Source organism: Orbicella faveolata, unplaced genomic scaffold (genome assembly GCF_042242905.1).
Source record: "Orbicella faveolata isolate gen_17 unplaced genomic scaffold, um_ofav_v1 contig_12, whole genome shotgun sequence".
Lineage (NCBI taxonomy): Eukaryota > Metazoa > Cnidaria > Anthozoa > Scleractinia > Merulinidae > Orbicella > Orbicella faveolata.
In genome coordinates, this window is record NW_028301539.1 from 25,989,015 (window position 1) to 26,010,193 (window position 21,179).

Consider the following 21,179-nt stretch of genomic DNA (forward strand, 5'->3'; position numbering starts at 1 on the left):
CAAGTGTTGTTGTTTAGATTAACCAGCTAAGTCAGTTGAATTTGCTGACCAAGTAGTTGCCAATTTATTACAGATTGTAAACAATTATTGGATGCGGTTTAGATGATGTCTAGAATAATCAAGGCCGAGGTAGGGGTTATTAGTTGAAACCGAAGGATGAGGCTGATAACCTTCACCGAGACCTTGATTATTCTGGATATCACAAAAACCGAATCTAATAACTGGTTTATTATACATTGAACGAGAAGAAGAAAAGGAAGTCATGTGTTTGCTTCTTCACTGACGGCAAGCAACAGAAAGCGTGCGAACTTGACATGATTACCCTTAGAAATCATGCACCGCGGTCATACATGACATGATAACCCGTGACCTTGAGTGTCCTTGACGTGATTATTGTATAATCTGCAGCTAGATGACGTCACAGGCGTTGATTTCGAAAATTCACTGTACGCTTTTGGCCAATCAGAAAAGAGATAGTGAGTTCAATGTATAATAATAGAATAATCAGGCTCTAAACCTAATAAGGCCAGGGAGTGGATTAATTTAGCTAAGAGAAATGTGTGGTAATGATATAACTAACACATACCAAAATGAGATGTGTAAATTAAAGAAATCAAACAAATGTAGGAAAATAACCTAATAATAATAATTGCAACGTTAATAAAAAATAGTCTTATAACTGAAACTGGAAAACAATCTAGTAACTCGGTGACAACATTTGTATCCTAAGTAGGTGACCAAAACTTTATGTTATGATATCTTTAGTTAAGTAACGAGTTAATTGCCCGGTATACGTACTATCTTGAGTGCGATGATATTTTAGATTTTCCAGCACTCGCCATTATGATAAATGCCAAGTTTATATCGATGCAGAACGCGAACTGAGAAAAGCATCCTAGGTTAAGTGATGCAAAATAGCCGAAATCGACGAGCTCGCTGCTCAAAACCACTGAGCGCAATAACAAAAACGAATTATTATCTATTTTGTTATGAATTGAATTTTATTTATAGCTCTGTACGGAATGTTTCGGTTTCCGAAAGCAGTGGTGTATCCATAAGAGGCTCAACTTGTTCATATTACGTTGCTATTCTGTTCACGTCATAGAATCTTTAATAGAGGGAAATATCCCGGGGGGGGGGTGCCCCCTTATATGGGCTCTAGAGAAAATGAGGGAGACTCCTGGTCAAGTTATTTATAGATGGACTCTCGAACGGAAGTCTGTTTTCCGAGACGTCCGCATCAAGACCAACCTCGATCTGATGTTTTTAGAGTTATGGCGGTGCGTGACAAAAAGCTGTGATCGCGTTTGTTGAGAACCATGTATTTACCTCGTGATTTTTAGCCATTTAAGACATTGAAGTATTTGGAAAAGTGCTTATTTAAATGTTTGTGTGTTCAGTGCAGTTATATTAATCAGTGTCCTAAGTTCCAAATGTTAACACTATTTTCCGGCAGCCATATTGGTGTCCCACAGAGGAACACCAACATGGCGGCTCCATATTAGGCTTTGTAAATTTGCGCAGAACATTTCGACGAATATCTCAACTTTGCGACAGCGCACACACCTTAAACTTGACGAATTGTCTTCTTTATTTATCTTCTATAATATCACAATTTCTTGAATTTATCCACTGAATGGTTTTTGATTTTATTTTTTATTGTGTGACAGTGAAAACGCCCTACGGTCCTGGGCTTATCTCTCAGCGCCTCACGTGTAGAGGATCCTACTCAGGCTAACATAAAACTTCTCACGTCAGTTAAGGTGGCTCGAACGGAGTTTTGAGTAACGATACTTTTCTCCTTTGATCGACTAGAGCATCACCATTATCAATCCAACAGAAAGTCGACCGTTACCGGCGTGCTAGAGAAAGATAAAACTCAGTTTCAAATGAACATACCGCGTTTACCAAGATCTAAGTTACCACGGAGACATTAGGACGTCATATGCCATTTTTCACGAGACCTAATAGCTTACCATTAAGGGGTAATTTTGGAAATGAGAGGTCGGATCTACGATCTGACATAGTTGTCTAGACGATGGCACAATTTTAAAAGGTAAAATTCTCAGAGCGTTTTCAAGAAAATTGCGATTGAAGTTTCAAGGTGTTTTTAAATGTTATTGTAAACTATCGCTACAAGACTTCAGTTAACGGTATTTTGGTACTAAATGAATCTTACAACATCTTATTACCTCTAGTAAAGATCCCGGAGAAAACCCTTTGTTTTATTTTCTGAAATATTGGCTTGAATATTAAGTGATGTGGGGTGTTATTTACCTTTTTTTTTTTTTTTTTTATCAAAGATTGACCCTCGAATTGTGTACTTGGACGGGAATGTAAAAACAAAAAAACACACACACTCGATGATTTTTTTAAACTTGGCCCTCAATGAGATCAATCAATATTCAACGTAATCCCTAAATTTCAAATTTATTGAAACATTTGAAAACCACGTCAACTCAGCCTCAACTCAGGCCAAGGTGCTATTACTTGAAAAGTATCGATCATTTGAATCATTTTATTCACAATCAGAAAAACGTATTCCTCTTCTCAAGGACCGTCTTCCATGTACCGGAAAATTCAATGCGAATAAAATAAAATGAATTTGCATTGTGTTTTAGCTTGCCCAATCGCAACAGGAAGATTTTCAAAACGAATTGATCTTTTCAAAAGTTTGCGTTATCCGGAAGGCCCAGGTGCATTAACTGCGGTAGTAATTGATCTTTTGAAAATAAAGGGGGGTGGGGGTGGGTGGCTCGAAGAAACACCGTTTTCTTATCTCATTAGAATTAGTTTTTAATTGATTTCCTGAGCAGCAGGGACCCTTCGGGCACTCAACTCAAGGCCAACTGTTATTACTTGAATAGTGATCGATCATTTCAATCATTCTATTCAAAAGAAAACACAATCAAGAAAGGCCTTTTTGTCATCTCAGTTCAATTGTTTATAACTGCTTCCCGGCAAAATGCAGTTTATGCTTTCGGAAAATTGCTTATTGAAAAGTTTGCACAAACGTTTGTCATCAGGTAAAAGTTTGTTTTCCACCATGTTTGGCGGCCAATTTTCACTTTGCGTGACAATGACGAAAATGAATTATTAAATTTGTTGTGGTGGCCCTTTTGAGAAAAGATTTTTAAAAGCGCTTTTACATACATCAGTAAGAAATGTTTTGTTGAGGTAGCTTAGTGTTTGCTAAGTTTCAGGAAACATTTTTTGTCTCGTTATTGCTCTTGCAGGTTCTTGACACTCGCCCACGTCTCTATCCATAAACTTGACAAATAAATGAAGAGAAAAGGAAATGAAAAAAAGCCTCCCCACAAAAGAATTTTTAAAAACAAATAAATTCGATTGATATTTTCCCATTACAAGAACAACCCGCGCAAGCTGGCAATAATAACAGATATTAAAATGCCCCATTTTCACGATTTTGGGTCGCCTACTCCTAAATTAAGGCAGTTTCCATCAATGTTCATTTCTCGTTGGCACCCTTATAAACAAAACGACAGAGAGGCCACATTTGTGAGGTCGCGGACTTATTTATCAGCGCCTCAAATCGTCTACAGCCTCAAGGATACGCCGATATGAAAATAAAAGCTGTTTCTCCAGATCGTCGATTTCAGTAGCCCTCTCTTACCTACTTATATTGATCGACTGTTGACGTATTTGAAACTTTAAAAATTTCGGTTGAAAAAACTACCCGAAAACTGCATAAACCTTAATTTCGGTGAAGTTGTTTATAATAATCTATCATATCCCTGATTCTTGACTTGATTTATTGTATGATTAAGATAACAAATTTTCGATTCAATGATAGTGGAAAAGCAAAAGACTAGCGCCGGGTACGTAGTCGACTAATAATCGCGACTCATCAAAATGTTTCCTTTCTCGGGAGGAATATCCTTAATTTAAGACGAGGTTGGTCTGTCCATTTCTCTACTGTGACTCTTCGTGTATCGTGTGTTCGGGAGAAACAAGTTCTCCTTCCAATAACCTCAGGTGGCTGAAATAGTAACATTTCGTTTGTTCAGGCTGGCTACCCCGTCTGCTCGGATATTCTCTACCGTCGGTCGTGCCTGAGCGGCTGGTCTTACAAAATGGCCAACAAGGTTTGGCTGCCTGACTCTGAGCATTCTGAAATGAAGAATTGGATGTAACACGAAAGGAGAATAAATCGTCGTGGCTGTCAGAAGCATGGCGGTGTTGAGCGCCTGCCCTTGAAATTCTTCGCTGCGTGCAACAATGCTGCAAATGATCAATGGAAACCTGGATAAAATGTAAGCTCCACAGATTTTAAACGTCAGATATGTAAGTTTTTTCTCCTGGCGTTGATGAAAGGATGAACTTGCCGACTGTAGAATAGTTGGCGCGCGTAACGTCTTAATGACACGAAAGAAAGTAATTATCACTAGCACGATCGCTTGCGTATCTAGCTGTTAAGTAAATTAGGATAAATTTACCTTGTTTCGTTCGAAAAGACTTAGGCTGGTTATAAGGAAACCAGGTATAGCAAACAGAGGTCTCTTTTCTTAAAAGTACGAGGAGTACAGCAGTAATTATGAAGGCCACAAGCCAAGTAAGTGGCAGAATTTTCTTAACGTTTTCCGTTGATAGCCGACGACGTAATGGACGAACAACGCAATCGTGGCGATCTATTGTCATAAGAGTTATAGTTAACGCATTTAGCGCTATGCAGCCGACTGAAAGAGGAAGACCAATTTTACACAATATCTCAGCGAATGATAAATGGCCAGCCTGAAGGTAACTGACGACCGTTCCTGTTAACAGGGACGGCATACCCAAGAGCGATGTTAGAACACCAGTCAAAGAGAGATGGCGAGCAGGTAGTGAGGTACTTTGCGAAGGTCACGGCGTCTTCGAATCAGATTACACACGAAAGCGTTTCCAGAAGCTCCCGCCAAAATCAAGATCGACAACATCACGAGGACTGCGATGGAGAGACCTCTTGGCACTGGTGTGAAAGAATAACTTTCCTCCATCAAGGTAGAAACATTCGCATTTGTCGAGTTAGGCATTCTTCCACCCTTACACTCAGTGCTAAATTAAAGTTTTATCTAAAGCTATTACCTGTTATATTCTGTACTATTACAGTACATTTAACAATTGAGGATGACTTCATTCATGTCCAGGAAGTAAAATCAATTATCATACTAAGCACCAATCAGATTGTTGGTTTATTGGCTTCTCCCACAGTGCACGCAAATAGCCATAATGTTGTCTTCTGAGAGAAAGAGAAACAGTTACGAAGCTGACAAATGTTTTTTCAAACTTGACGATAAAGACAACTCGCATTTCATGTGCTTAAAATTAACAAGGGATGATTCCCAATCAACCGGAAAATTCGGTTCAAATAAAATGCAAATGAGGATGCAATATGCTTTAGTTTGCAGCACCGAATGATTTTCACCATGAATTGATCCTTTCAAAAGGTTCGGGTTATTTGGAAGGCCCAGGTGCTGCGATAGTAATTCATACAATTTGAATTATTTTATTCACAAGAAAAACGTGATCGAAGCTAAAAAACAAAGAACGTTTTCTTTTCTCGTTGCCATTATGCTCTAATTGATTTCCTGAAAGATCCGGACCTGGCGATGTAAACCAATAGGCCTAGGATGGAAATCCCACCAATTAAACTTCAGGGTATTGCTTGTTCAGAAAAAAAGCACAAGAGATTGTCGTTAAGTATTTTTTTCCCTTCATGGTTGACTGCCAATTTTACTTTCAGGACAGCGATCTGAGAAGCAAAAAATGAATGCTTAGATTTGCGCGGCGGCTTTTGTGACGAGAAATATGGGTTATTGACTATGGGTGTGAGGTCAAGATGGCTGGATATTGGCCAAGTTCGTTTTTTGCGTGTTTATGAAGCGAGACGGTGTCGAGCTGTATTAACTCGCCAAAAGAGAACGAGGCCAATACGCAGCCATTTGATCGAACAAGCTTGGTCAATAAAGGATTTACTATATAGCTTTCAGGAAGATTTTTAATTTGTCGTGTATTTCTCCAGATACGGGCTTCTCGTTTGTTGAATACATACAGGAGAGAGGCGTTTTACAAAAGGTTTGTTTAGTATTTACCACTTGATCTCATCCTGAAGGTTAGGATTCAAGCGGTTCAAGTTTTACAGCTTCAGTACGAGTTAGTTCAAGGGGTGAATGAGGTACTTTTCCTTGAAATAAAATGAATTACCACATGTACTTGACGTAATAATATAAAAGTTACAATTTCTGTATTATGATTGGCTAAGAATATGTGAATTAACCCCAAATCAGTGCAGAAAAGTAAAATTGAGTGTAAAACGATGAAACTGAAAAATTGAGCTCGAACAGACAAGACGGCGGACAAAAGATTAACACTCTATATCAGAATTTTAATACAAAGAATTGATAACAATTAAGCAAAGAACAAAGCTCAGCAAATATAACTAAGCTAGTTACCGCGAATTGAAATGTGTAAGATAGGAAATAAATAAAAAAGCCGCGAGGACAAAAGCATGAAGTTAAGCTTGAAGTGAAATATGCTGGAGCTGATCATGACGGCATTACAAAATCCTGGTTCCTGAAAAACTAATGCTAAAATGCTCCAGTACTTCCAAGCGAAACGCGAAGAGGGACCCAACAAGACCCCCTAAGAACCTGCCACATCTTACTTTTAAAGAAGAAAGGTACCAGCATTCTACTTTTGTAAAAGAAAGGAATAATTTTATATCGTTTATTTAGTTAATAATTGTATTGTATTTACAAGTTTTCAACGTATACAAAATCAGCACTCTTTTTTACATCTCAGCCTCTCATATATTCTTAAAATATTCTTAAAATTTCGCAAATTTTTGCCTAGATATTCTCATAAAATATACTCTTATAGAAAAAAAGAGTTTATACTAATATGCAGAAAACAAATCACAGTCTGCCGCTCATTGCTACTAAAACTTACTCACTCAGTCTTTAGGTCTGTGACAATAAACGCCTATAAAAGAAGGAAACTCTTTTCCAAAATAAGAAGGTCTATTTTAGCTATTTCTAAGCACAGAAGTCTTCTATTGTTTTAGGACGGAAGCTAATTTCGAGAGGACTGTACTGTAGGACCTGTAGAGATAAGTTGCAATGGTTGGAGTGAAAATGTTCTTAGCATGATCCAGTTATTCGTCAGACATTTTTGTTTTAAAATAACCATTTAGTGGTCAAAATCGAACATTACTCCGAAATTCTTCAGACCTCGCGAGAGTCAAAGCCAATGACGGAAGGGAACTCTATCTACAATTTGATGAGAATGTTTATTTTGGTTCTTGCTGAGCGTAGAAGTCTTCTGTGTTCTTGATACAACCTAACTTTGGGAGGATTGTGCGTGGGACTTGTGAAAATGAATTAATACGAGTGAATTTGTTCTCAACATGACCCTTATCTATTCTTTTCTATTAAACAAAAGTTGAACTTAAGTGATCAAAATCGAAAATTAATGAAATAGTAAAGCTTTAACTTTAGGACACTGTAAGACGGTGGTAGTTAGGCTCCCTGTTTAGATTCGTAAAGGTATGGTGACAGTGTCCCTTTAATTTCCGTTATTTCTTGACTTTTTAAGAAAAAGTAAAATCCAAGATGGCGGATCCAAGATGGCGGGTCAAACACGTCATTTGAAGTCATGACGTCGCAACCAACAAATATGGTATCATTTTGTAGAGCAAGCTTTGGACTATCTGATCAATGTAAATTTATTTCGCTGTGCCTTAACAGAAGGAAAACCCAAGGGGGGTTTCATTCACCCCGTCCAAGGGCTAAAATCCGTCGCCTCACTCAAGACCTTCAAACAAAATTGGATTTTCTTAGTCTCCTTCCTTAAACCGACCTTCCTTTGGGTTTGTGGGAGGATCATCCAAAGGGATCCTACTTATTATTCAGCTGTATGGAAAGGGCAACTTGCGTTTCAGTTTAATATGGAAAATTATGCTAGGTTTACCAAGCAGTTTTATTTGACGTAACAGGAATCCAACAAGCATGCTTTATAACAAGCTGGTGTATCTAACAACTGGCGAGTCAAAAAGAATGAGTTTTAAATCCGACTCGAAACCTTGTTACCATTTTGGCCAAAACAGGGTTCCTTATTCAAATAAAAATATGTAAGCAAATAACTGTTCGGCACGAGTGAATGGAATACCATCTTACCTGTTTTTAACCTTAGGGAGATTAGAAAATATCAGCGCGCCAAACAGAAAAAAAAGAACACAAATAACAAAAAACAAATTTACTTTTAACTTTTAAATCACTAAATGGTACGGCACCAGCTTATATTAGCGATTTAGTTGATGTAAGAAAGCACGCACGCTATTCACTGCGCTCTAATTCAGGCACTATCTTATTACATCCAGCAGGGAAAATGAAAAAATCTTTTTGTGAGAGATCGTTAAGTGTAGCTGCGCCTACTCTGTCGTAGTCGATGTAACTATGTTAACGTGTGGGAATCCTTTCAATGCGCAAGTAATACATATTAAAAAAGACTGGCAATTCCAAAAAAGAATATTCTACTAACCAGCAGGTGGGTATAGTAATGACCAATCAACTCGAATTCGTTTAATATCTCGGACTCGCATACAATCTCTTTATCCCATGTGAAAGATGAGAAAATAAACGCGCCCAATAGTAAAATAATAGTCTGGTAGTCAATGTAACTATACTAACGGGTAGGAATGCTTTAAATGTGCACATCATACATATTGCAAAAGGCTGCCACCTCACGGAAGCGCATAAATTATAAGAGAGTCTGGTGAAGTGTCTTGATACTTGCAGAAAGTAATTGATATCGCGTTCTAATCCATCTTGGGATGTCAAAAATTCCGAGGAAAGGTGGGAAATTTGTTATTGTTGTTTTGTTTCTTATTTTCTAGCCTTTATCATTGAAACAGGTCTCTTGATTTTAAATTAAGAAAAACAACGCATTTTTCTCAAATATTTAATCACTGCCCAAGAACTTGCTCTCTCATTCGGAGACATTAGCAGTAATTATGTGATAAATGTGCGGGATAGCTACTGGTCGGCTAACCCGCTTATGCCAAGAGGTACCGTGAGTCTTGAGAGCTTCAGTGGCTTTAATCCCACGATGAGGGGTGGCTAATGGTCCTTCTCAAACACCATGGGTCTCGCTCAGCTAACGTTCGTCTATATAATACTCGATTCTCTGCTGCAAGGAATCAATATGATAACGCTGCGAGATTGAACTCAAATTTTAAGTCTTTTTTTAGTTCTAGCATAGGATTATGGAATTGCTTACATTCTGATTAGAGTAAACTTACGAAAAGGCTGTTTAAAAGACAAATTCATAAATTGCTCCTCACAGAGCTTGGAATTGAGGATGATTATGTTTACGTCCATGCCCTGGTCTTCAAAGTGAATACCCATAATTGTTGTATCTTATGACTGTATTTATTATAACTTCCCCTTTTCACAATTCTTTTCATCATTTGTCCAACTTTTCACTTATTATGTTGGTTAATTTAATTGTATTCTTTTTGTGACATTTTTATCACATACAATCAGCAAAAAAGAAAAACGGGGGCAGCTTTAGTGAGAACTATTATTAGTTCATTACGTTTATTACAATGCCCGTTTCGATTAGCCTACGTAATACGCGGGTAATGCAAGTTGTAATTTTGTAATTTAAGTTTAACCCTCGGACCTACAAGGGGAGAGGCGGGAGTGGGGTGGATGCCATTATATGTCAATTGTGTGTCCATCATTTTTGGCGTTGCCATGGTAAGCGCAAATTTCATGTAGGCTTGACCAAAATTCAATTTAGTTGACATAACTCTGTATTTTTTCAGTTTTCCTCATCAAATTCCAGAAATTCGCCAATTTGTACATTTCATAAGCATTGTGGCTTGATTTTGTATTAATTTCCATTGTTTCCTGACTTTTTAAGAAAATAGTAAAATCCAAGATGGTGGATCCAAGATGGCGGGTCAAATGACGTCATTTGGGAAACGCTATTCTCGCCTTCTCGCAGTCTCACATTTACCATTCACCAGCCCTAATATTCTGCTCGACAGAAAACAACAGCCCAATAAAGAGCTGACTACCCAAGTAAAACAGAATAAGCCAGAGCGCGAGGTTAATATTCTGCTCGACAGATAACAATAGCTCAATGCCTGGTTTGTAGAGTCACGCCATCAAAAATACAAATCGCCAAGATTTAGGTCTGTGCGGTTTTTCATTCGCTCGTTATTCGGAAAAGTGTTTCATCTAAATTTATAATAACAATTAGAACAATAATTCGCATAAAGAATAACAAAAACTTTGGCTCTTATATTCGTGCAATTTTCTACAAAATTGTTATTATAATTTCAACCCGTCTGGTATTTTTGAGTAAATATTAATGTCGTCATTTACTCCAATTCTCAACCAAGCCTTTGAACAAGGAAAATTAATGGCGGCCGTAAATTCTCGGAAGTAAATTCTCTCCAAAAAACGTGAGTTCTCTAATCGTAATCAGAATTATATCACCTTGATTCTAGGTCATATGCTTCTGTCGTAATAGATTGAAATTTGGCAAGATATCTAGTAAAGACCTATTGTGTGCGAAAATGTAAAAAACTGATCACAAAGGCAAAACTGCGTGACAAATAAAACACGTATTGGGTCCCGGCCGTTTCATGCTACGTTTCCTGGCGTGGGATGACAAGTCGTGTACAAGATTAAAAGACCTCCCGGACAGAAGTTTTTTAGAGGGTAAAGCTCCTCATGAGACAAGGCCTGGCCAAACGGAGTCGCAAGTAGACCCAAGTTTTCAACTTGCGTCCACTGGCGAGTCCTTTTGGCCAGGGAGAACATCCGCTCTTGTATAACTCTAATAAATTTAGAATCAGAATAAATTGGTTAGCGAGCTCAATAACCATTCTAATGCTAAACTGACAATGTTTTCTAATAATGAAGCCCCGCAAACATCAAAGGAGCAAACAAAGATGGCTGTGTTTATGTTGGAAGGTACACTACTGTCATAGAGTACAATCGTTTGTTTAGCGGCGCTGTCGCACTATATGCATGAAACACGTAACCAAAGCGCTTCTATTGGCTTGTTCCTCAATCAGAAGTAGACAACTTCAGTTGTGTTTTGTGCACGGTCAAAGCCAAAAAAGCAAACAAAAACTTACAACAAAGAACTTGTTGGGTTTCATAAAACCATTTCCATGTGGTTTTTTTAAACTGAATTACATGCTTTGTTTGTTCGCATGTACGACCAAACAAAATACATAGTGTCAATCAGTAGGTGTTGGACAGAAAAAGGGAGAGAGCATCTTTTGATATTCCTATTGGCCACTGAGAAAACCAATATTAACCTTCGCGAATGGTGTATTTGCCGATCGTCGTCACATGAGAAGGTCTAAGAGAGGAAGTCTTAGAAATATCCAAAAAACGCTTCAAACGCTTTGGCGCATTGATAATCGAAGGAGATTTTGGCCAAGTTTCATAAAAATCCATCAAATCTACGTATCCTATTAATTAGCCTAAGGTAAGGGAATCCAGGCAAAAAAAGCCCACGGTTTCGAATTATAAAGTTTGTCAACCTCATGACGCCCAGGATACAGCACATCAAAGATATTATCAGCGCGGCCATGTCGCCGACCAATGGAACACAATCTTGTCACTCCAAAAGGCAGTCCCAATAACAATAACTCATTATAATTCACAGGGGAATACAATTTTGCAGTCAAAGTGATTTGCAGTAAGGGAAAAATTGAGATCTAACGGAAGGTGTTGTGAGTCAGCGAACCAGAAAAAAGCAAAGGGAAACCGACTAAGAGAGCGGCGATCAACAGGTGACCCGGAGCAAAACGTGCACCCACTAGGGTATGCTTTTGTTGTAGCATTGTACGTTCAATTTGTTTGTGATGTTGGTTAAACCACGAGCCTTTGTCGTTAGCGTGAGTCCGTGCTTCTTGTTTTCATGGAAGGATTCTTCGTCTTTCCTTGTTTTATCCGCCCCATGTTTCTTATCACATACTATCCAAGTGGTCCTCTCTCTCAGTCTTTTCAAAAAACTCAAAATAACTTCAGGTTTACAGACCGTCATTCCAAGATTTACTGATCTTCCTTTAACCGACGCAAAAACGCATAACTCTTTCGATGTAATCGGATGATGCAAATCTTTGTATTTCAAGTCCCCAGATAAAACCAGATGTTAAATTTATTAAGTTAAATTTATAGTCAGTCAGAAGTAAACAACTGTTGTGGTCTGAGCACGGTCAAGGCCCAAAAAAGCGAACGAAAACATACAGCGTAAAAAGAACTTTAATTTGTTGCATTTCATAACCATTCCCCTCATTAACTTTGCTATAAATAAGTGTTTTGGCTATACGACGAGCAAAGAAACTCTTTTCCACATGTTAACAAACCTTGCCCTTTGAAAGTCAGTAGTAACCTTAACTGGCTTTACCTGCCTAGCTAAACTAAATAGAAAACGTGTGTGCGTCTTGCTCTGTTGATAAAGCTATAACGTGGTTCAATTACCTGCCACAAGCGCAAAACGTGTAGATATTTTCATTATTACATTTCCTTGAATAATCAATTAGTAGTTTTCAAAAGCTAGGCGCTCCTGCTTTTCTTTATCCTGTGCATTTCCTTTTTTGTGGACATTTTTACATGTAACTAACTTAAAATACTGTTCTACAATAACAACATCTAACTGTTTTTTACAATCACAGTCCATTTTATAAGATTATTCGTCCACGTAATGATAATTTGAAAGTCAGGGCTTTGTCGATTCAAAAAATTTCACTGAAAAATTAACCCTGCGGACTTGTTATAGAATGACTTTCGCAGGTAACAACTTGAAAAGCTGTTTTCTTGACATATGCAAAGTCTTTACGTTGACCTGTTAATTTTACATGAGACGTAATTTATTTGCATTCGAAACGCTTACCGAAACCAACAACCTCGCTAGCTGATTCTACCACGTGTCAAATGTGCCACTGCACTGGACCATCAGTGGTCCCTTTTGTGAGCTTTAGTGTATATGATCATTTGGAGGTATAAAGGAGCCCATTGATGGAGTGAAGTCTGCGAGGAGAAAGAAGGATTTGAATTATTATGGTTAAAATACTAAGTTTGGCAAATTGATTACGTTCGTAAGCCTCGTCTTCAACATCGATCAACAGCAGACCATCAACGGTGTCTTTGGTTGTATTTAAGTATTTGGGTTTTAAGATCCCGTTGATGGTTTCCTGATCCGATGAAGCATAGTTGATTCATAGTTGGAGGCCGAAGTTTTCCCTATAACTTACTGAAATACGAGAAACGTGATAGTGCGTAATTATAATACAGTCGAACCTCGGGTGTAATATTATACATTTTATTCTTGGGGTTCGACATTTTTATGTTTAAAAAAAAAAAGGTTAGTGTAACATGTAAATAACTAGCACAATCAAAATAGATCAATAAAACGTAGCAAAATCAGAGACCAACGACGCGCGGTATGGATCAAGTTTCCTGACATTTTACAATTCAAAATGGGGTTTTGTATAATAATAATAACAACAACAATAATATTAATCATAATAATAATAATAATATTAATTATAATTTAAAAAATCCAACACGTTTAATATACAAAATAATATACAAAAGATAACTCTTTAAAAAGTATGTCAAAAATTTAAAAATAAAAGTAACAATTTACATAATAATAATAATAATATTGATAACAATAATAATATGTTTTTTAAAATAAAACACTTTATTGAGCACTTTTTCATACAAACTTAAATCTGGTAAATCTATTAAAAATTCAGAAATATTTAATAATAATAATAATAATAATAATAATAATAATAATAATGATGATGGCACTTTTATACCCACATGTTACGATGCGGATATGATCACAGGCGCTTTACAAAATTATTTATATTATAGGACTATTCACAAATAAAAAAATTAAATGAAAATAATAATCCCAATTCTAATCATATTTTCATCGAAACAAAAAATGCATCACAATGAGTGATAAAATAAGTTAGAAGAACAAAAGAATTAAATAACGTAAAAGATTGTCTCCATCTATCATCATTATAAACATTGTTCCAATATCATTATTAATGTCAGTTTATACTGTAAGCCTCTTTGAATAACTATGGTTTTAAAAGAGATTTAAAAGTTATAAAATTGTCTGTTTTTCTGATGTTTAGTGGTAGCTTATTCCATAATGAGGGTGCAGCTGCCGCAAAAGATCTATCACCTTTCGTCAGTCACTGGTTAAAAGGGCTGTTGACGAGAGGTTTTTTGGGCAGCTGGGACGCGCTTTAGTGGCCGTTGCGTTTGTGGAGAGGTGGCCGTTATAGAAAGATTAAAATAACAATGAATGAATGAATGAACCGTCCACCGGGAACAAAAAAAAGTGTAGAGAAGTGGTCGTTGTGGACAGGTGGCCGTTACGTCGACTTTGGGGCGCTAAGTGTAAAAATATTATTTGGCTAATATTTTTCTAAATTTCATGTTATTTAGTAAATCTCAATTTTACTGCGCTTGTTATTCATAAATCACAATTTCAAGGACCTGCGTGATTTACAAAAAGTACGCAACGTGCCTTCGCGATTTATAAATCGCAAGTGACTTAACCTTGCGATTTATAAATCACAAGCGATGTGTCTTTGCGATTTGCAAACCACAGCCAACGTAAATGTGTGATTTATAAATCACATGCAGTGAAAATGTGCAAATCTGGTGCGATATGAATCGAAGGTGCGCGATATTTATCGCACATGTGCCACATATAAATCACAAATCTGCGAGCCGAATCCTGCTACCCCAGCGAGGCCCTTTGCACCGAGTCACACTGACGAAAACCGGTGGAGTTACAGGTAAGGAAAGGAACGGAGAAAAAAGGAGGGGCATGCGCCCAGGCCTCGGCTCGTTTCAACCTCGCTCTCGCAACAAGTCCCGTTGGGGAGCGTTTCGCCTGGTACGTTCGTCTAGCGATTTGGTCTGTACGCGTAGCTGTCGTCCACCAGGTTTAACCTGCTCATTTTCGCCCCTCCCTCCCCCTCCTCTTTTTTTACCCGTTCCTTTCCTTACCTCTTACTCCACCGGTTTTCGTCGGTGTGACTCGGTGCAAAGGGCCTCACTGCGGTTGCAATTTCGGTGGCAACCGTCCAAGCACCTAAACCCTCTTTCGGGCCACCAACTCGCTATGGGGGGCCCTGGTGCCACGACCCTTTGCATCCCCAGGCACTAAGCGCAAATATTAAAGTGCACCTAACCCCCCAAAATTTTTTTCGCTAAAACGAATCTACTTGTTATTTGAAATAGTTCTGCGAAAAAATTTTTTGATTCCGTTAAATCCTCGATTTTTTGTGCCCCGGCGAAATCTCGAAAATAGCTCCAAAATACCGCCATTTTGTTTCACGACCGAGTTTGAGGAGAATGGGTCCAGCGGCTCTTGTGACGTCTACCCAGGAAGGTTGGATATCTCACGTCCTCTCATTTCCTTCGGGATGGTGCAATACACATTCGAAAAGTGCGCTGAAACGTCTTCCAGAGGCGCTATCGGCTGTTGCAGCAATATTCCAGATTTAAAGAAAGATATGCTGTACAATTTACTGACGATGATCGGCTAATGGTGCAATAAAGACGTAAACTATGGTTGATTTTGTCGAACCGAAACAAGCGAACTGAATCTGTGAGAACCATTGAAGAACTCTCAGTAGAATTTGTTCCGCAGACTTTCGAACGCTATTTTCATAAATTTTCTGCTAAGAGCTAACCAGCAATTTGTACAAATACTACCGACAACCTGTATCTTCCAATCCCGCAGTATTTCTAACATAACCGGCAAAGTTGTGTGATCTGATCATGATAAAGAAACGTTATACTGATATGTAAATAGATCGCAACTGTACGCCGCTAAACAACACTTATTTCTCTTTCGATTTAGATGAAAGTCGAAGATTAATCCTTTAGAATTACATGATAACAAAATTTTTCGACTCACAGAGTTTTTCGAAGGTTTGGAAATCAGCAGTGCGACAAAGATTCTGTGCAATAGCGTCAAAAATATGACCGCGTAACATTATCTGCGGACCGCTTAGGGAACACATCCTTTTCGCTTATCCGACGAATCTCACTGCAAACTTTAAGAACAATTTACATTGGTTATTTGGAGTTACGACTTAAAACGTGTCACAATGTGAAATCGGTAATTGTATGAAATGTTTCCTTCCGCCTTGCTTCCCGCAGCTTCAAAAATACAGGTCCAAACAATACGATTTTCAATCGATCGAAGCCAATGTTTTGGAGGTCATCAAGTCTCCAAAACTGCAACACGTACGTCGCTCTTATAAACATGAAGCATTCAACTGAAAGTAAAACACAAACTGGATTTAACAGAACAATCACACCTTGACAAAATACATTCTCGCTAAGGACAAATGTAAACGGGCTATAAACACGCGTGGGAATCTCATGTTTAGTTGACGAAATTACCATCCAAAGCAGTCCTCGAGTTTTTTTTCCTAGTTTTCGTTTGCCTGCTCCTCCACTTCGTATCTAGCTTTCCATTCCTAATATACATGCAGCTCGTCCGCAAAGAAGTCTTCCCCTTCGTCGCTTGAAATATTGTAAATTGCTCTCAAAGCTCTAAGCAGTGAGTTCACGGTTGTCGAACGTGCTAGATCGAAGTTTATTTCGGAGTCTTCCGAATCGAAACTTACCTCTGACTCCAGTGACGAAAAAGAAATGATTCTGAGACAAAACTTGAACGTTTTAGTGCCAAAATACATCGGAACGATCAGTTTTGTGTTCCATTTTCTCGAGCAAATACAGAGAGTTGACTGAGGCGCTATTGTGTTTGGTTCCTGGGTAGACGTTATCAGGTACCGCCGCCCCAGACTCCCTAAAACGCGGTCGTGAAACACTTCAAGCGCGACTTTGAAAGGGCATAGAAAAGCGAGGATTCAACCAAATTCACAAATTTCTTCGCCCAAATGCTTCAAATAAAGTCTAGATTCGTTTTAGCGTAAAAACATTTTTGGGGTTATGTGCACTTTAACATATCGCAGATATTTGCGATTGATATATCGCAGCGGATTTGCACAGTTTACGCAGCTTGGGATTTACGTATCACACATTTACGTTGGTTGTGATTTATAAATCGGAAAGGTACGTTGGTTGCTTGCGGTTTATAAATATATAAATCGCAATGTCACATCGCTTGTGATTTATAAATCGCAAAGACACCTAAGCGAATTACTAAATAACATAAAATTTAGCAAAATAATGGCCAAGTAATATAGTCGCCCCATAGTCGACCTGTTTATTTTATATGAAATGTTTTTTTTCTTTTCTCCTTTAATCGAGTGTTTCCAGCTGGTTTATTTGCATTTATTTAAGGAACACTGGAAAGCTTGCCGAGAACAACAACCTTGTCGACGCTACATCGACAAGGATAGGAAGCATCGACACCTTTTTGCTCAGCTAAGGTAAGTCAAATATGTATTAAACTGTTAGATTAAAATAAAAAAACTGCTTAACTATCGGAGCTCCTGGCGGAGAAGAAGATCCGATAGCTATCAAAGGATACGTTTTAAAGAATTCCTGACGTTAGCTGGTTTTATAGAAAACCTGTATTCAATTGCGATCGCTGAGAGGCAACGAGCCGATATTCGGGGGATCTTAAAACTGGGGAAAAATTTTTTAAAAAAATGTTACTATAACCGAACAGTTTACAGCACTAGAGAAAATAGAACTACAAATGTGTTTGTCTTGCAGCCGACGAGTAGACCAAATATTAAATACTTAAGGTTACTCCAAACCTTCGCGGGGCTACTTTTTCCAAGTTTTCCTTTTTCCAACCAAATTAAAGTTCATTATTCAAGTTACATTTTCCAAAAAATGAAAGTAAAAGATTAAAACGAGCGCGAGTTATTGGGAAAAAGAGATTTAATAAACCTTCAAGGTGTCATAATTCCCAAAAGGCATGGACTCCTCAGCGACCTTTTCGCCGGCGGCATATGGCTTGATGCAGAGATCCTATATCAAATACTTTCAATTTGAGATTTCATGTCCGTCAAGAGTGCCTTCTTGTAATCACGCTTCAGCAATTGCTCCTCAGTTTCTTTTTGTTTTGTTGCGCATCGCTTTTCCCCGTTTTGCCCTTTATTGTTGACCACCGGCCTAAAACGTGACCGTGAAACGCGATTGCTTAACTGCGAAGCTCAACTTTCCATACTGTGAACGCTAGGGGTTCTGTACATGTTATTCCATTGGTTGGCGGCATTTTGAACTGACATATCTCTCTGAGAAGGTGTGATATGTTTATAAATCTTTAGAAGGCGAAAACTTGCACTCGTTTTTCGAGAGAATCCCTCCTCTTTAAATCGATTAAAAGGATATGTAGAATCGACGGTTTTCCGTGAAATTTTAAAATTTATTCTTTACATAAAAGGCAACCAGTGTAATTTTTGCGAAACAAGCGTAATATGGTCATATTTGCGGCTCGAAGTTAGTAAGCTAGCTGCTGCGTTCTGTACTCCCTGCAGTTTAGTTATTTCACAATCTGAAAGTCCATAAAGAAGTCCATTGCAATAGTCAATTCTGCTTGTGACGAAAGCATGCAGAACCATTTCTAATTTATCTCTAGCTAAAAATTTACTTATTTGCTTAATATTGTGGAGCCAGAAAAATGCCGCGCAAATGCCGCGAAAATAAATAATAATAATAATAATAATAGATTTGTATAGCGCCATATCCAGGGCTCATGGCGCTTTACAGTAAAAAAAATGGTATAAATGAGTTTAGAGATCTGTGCGAATAAGGAGGACGAATCGAAGCTAGACAAATGATTGTCTATTCACTGCACTCTAATTCAGGCACTATTCTATTACATCCAGCAGGGAAAATGAAAAAAATCTTTGGGTGATAGATCTTTTAGTGTAGCTGCGTCTACACTGTGGAACGCGCACACAGCAAGCCTGCCCAATATTGATTGTATTTTAACTTTTAAATCTTGTCTTAAAACGTTTCTTTTTAAGTTAGCTCTTAGCCTTTAGCATTTGAATTACTTTGTTATTGTTAAATTTAGTTTATGTACATATATTTAGCATATTTTAATATTGTAATGCGCTTTTGATCATTGAATGTTAAAACGCCACTAACCCCCCAAATTTTTTTTTCATTTAATAAAATTTACTAGTTTCCCTGATTACTTCAGCGAAAAAATTATCTCGATTGATAAAATCCCTGCGTTTCTACAGGCGTTTAAACATGTAATTTCCATGTTCACGACCGCGCAATATAAATTAATAAATTATTATTATTATTATTGTTATTATTATTATTATTACAAAGAAGCGACTTTTTAAAAACAGTTTAGCTATAAAAACTGCGAAAAAACTTTTCTTAAAAACGTTGTCGGACATTGTCGGACGTTATTATCACGTAAAAAAAAAACTAGTATGAATATTTTATAAACACGAGAAAGACAATGGTTCATTAAAAAGAAAGGTAACATAGAAATATGCTATAAGGTAAACAAAGAGTTTAGCACTGAAGGAGTCACTCTGAGTGTTAAGGTTAGGCCTCAGTTCTTTGATGAATAGCATTTCGTAAACGAGGCAGTCAAATTTCCCCTGGCACTTCTTGAGAACACGAAATTGGCCCTCATTAAGAAGATTTTTGTCACCGTGCACTTCTAAAAGGTGTTTACCGATGGCCGAATACTCGTGTTCGGCAATGCGTTGATGAAGGTGTCGGGCTGTATAACCAACATAATCCGCAAATAATAAAATGATAAGTAATATAATCTACACGTTGATGTGAGCTAAGTTCAATTCCTGTCAGTTGCCTGTCTTATACAGGTAGTAGAAGATCTTTAAAACAATAATTTGCTTCTCTCCACAGACAGACGGGTAATTACTTCGAACAGCCATACAAAAAGAGAATAGAGCTTCAAGATGTCTCAACACAGCTTTGAGACGTTTTTTGACTACCACTTTGAGAAGTTATCTTTATCTGAGTGCATACCCTGGATGACTGTAGGCTTAGTTGAGTCTATTGCTATAGTAACAATCAACCTCTGTACGATAATTGTTTTTATAAAAAAACCTGATTTCCGCATGCGAAGCACGCATCTGTTGATAAATTTGGCGGTCATAGATATGTTGGCTGGAGGATTTGTTATGTATGGTCTGTTTTATTCGGTTGGAACATTTTGTGATGTATGGAACTCGCATTTAAATGAAGGTCGGGCAAATGATATACCAGATATATCCTCCCAGTTTTTCCCTATTAGTTCTTTATCAAACATCACCATTATTGCTTTAGAACGGATGCACGCGACATATCGCCCGTTCATGCATCGCTTGCTGAAGAAATCGGTGTACGGAATAATAATTGCCGTTGTTTGGGTTACAACCAGCTTCGTGGTAATTGGCCATACCCTTCTTGTTCAATATGGAGAACATTCCACGCGTTATTTCTTATTGATTTCATTTATTGGGTTGTGCCTTTTGATTATTTTTGTTTCTTACGTGTCCATTGTTATTAAAGTCCGTTGGGGAGCGCAGCTTCAACGCCATGGTGCAGCCAGTAGAGAAAGAAAACTGACCATGACATTGTTGATTGTGACTGTTGTATCTCTACTTCTATACCTGCCATTTATTATATTACGTTCCGTTTTTAGCAGTGAAGTAACGAAGGACCTGTCCTTTTCAGAGTATTTTCATTTATTTAATGTAATGTTGGCTTTTTATTACGCCAACCACCTCGTAAATCCTATATTATACGCTATCCGCAAGCCAGAATACAGATCAGCTGTACTTGCACTTTTTCGGAATCGACCACAGCGAGAAAGACGTGTTACAGATTTACCTCTCCGTGACAAGGAAATAATGGGAAGTAACAACATAAGGTTATTGAGCATTAAATATCTAGACGAAACCAGTTCTTAATTGACTTGAGAACTTGCAAGTATTGCTGCTTAGATTAACCAACTAAGTCAGTTGAATTTGCTGACCAAGTAGTTGGCAATTTGTTACAGATTGTAAACAATTATTGGATGAGGTTTAGATGATGTCTAGAATAATCAAGGTCGAGGTAGGGGTTATTAGTTGAAGCCGAAGGATGAGGCTGATAACCCTCACCGAGACCTTGATTATTCTGGATATCACAAAAACCGAATCTAATAAC

The 21,179-nt window shown here is 37.8% G+C and overlaps 1 protein-coding gene and 1 pseudogene across 2 annotated transcripts; one reads left to right on the plus strand and one right to left on the minus strand.

Annotated features, from left to right (window-relative positions):
• Positions 1-3,838: 3,838 nt before the first annotated feature.
• LOC149117364 (neuropeptide Y receptor type 2-like) lies at positions 3,839-5,054 on the minus strand (annotated as a pseudogene).
• A 5,980-nt stretch (positions 5,055-11,034) lies between these two features.
• On the plus strand, positions 11,035-20,941 carry LOC149117365 (uncharacterized). Of its 2 annotated transcripts, XM_089283013.1 has the most exons (3): positions 11,035-11,849; positions 17,385-17,473; positions 19,893-20,941. In XM_089283013.1, the coding sequence occupies exon 3, from the start codon at positions 19,946-19,948 to the stop codon at positions 20,939-20,941; it is 996 nt and encodes a 331-aa protein (XP_089139139.1). In that variant the 5' UTR covers positions 11,035-11,849; positions 17,385-17,473; positions 19,893-19,945. The 2 variants fall into 2 exon arrangements, with proteins under 2 accessions (XP_089139139.1, XP_089139138.1); XM_089283012.1 differs by lacking the exon at positions 11,035-11,849 and having other exon boundaries at positions 17,192-17,473.
• The last annotated feature ends 238 nt before the right edge of the window (positions 20,942-21,179 follow it).

Coding starts and splice junctions, on each gene's coding strand:
- LOC149117365 (XM_089283013.1), top strand. CDS start 19,946: ATGTCTCAACACAGCTTTGAGACGTTTTTTGACTACCACTTTGAGAAG.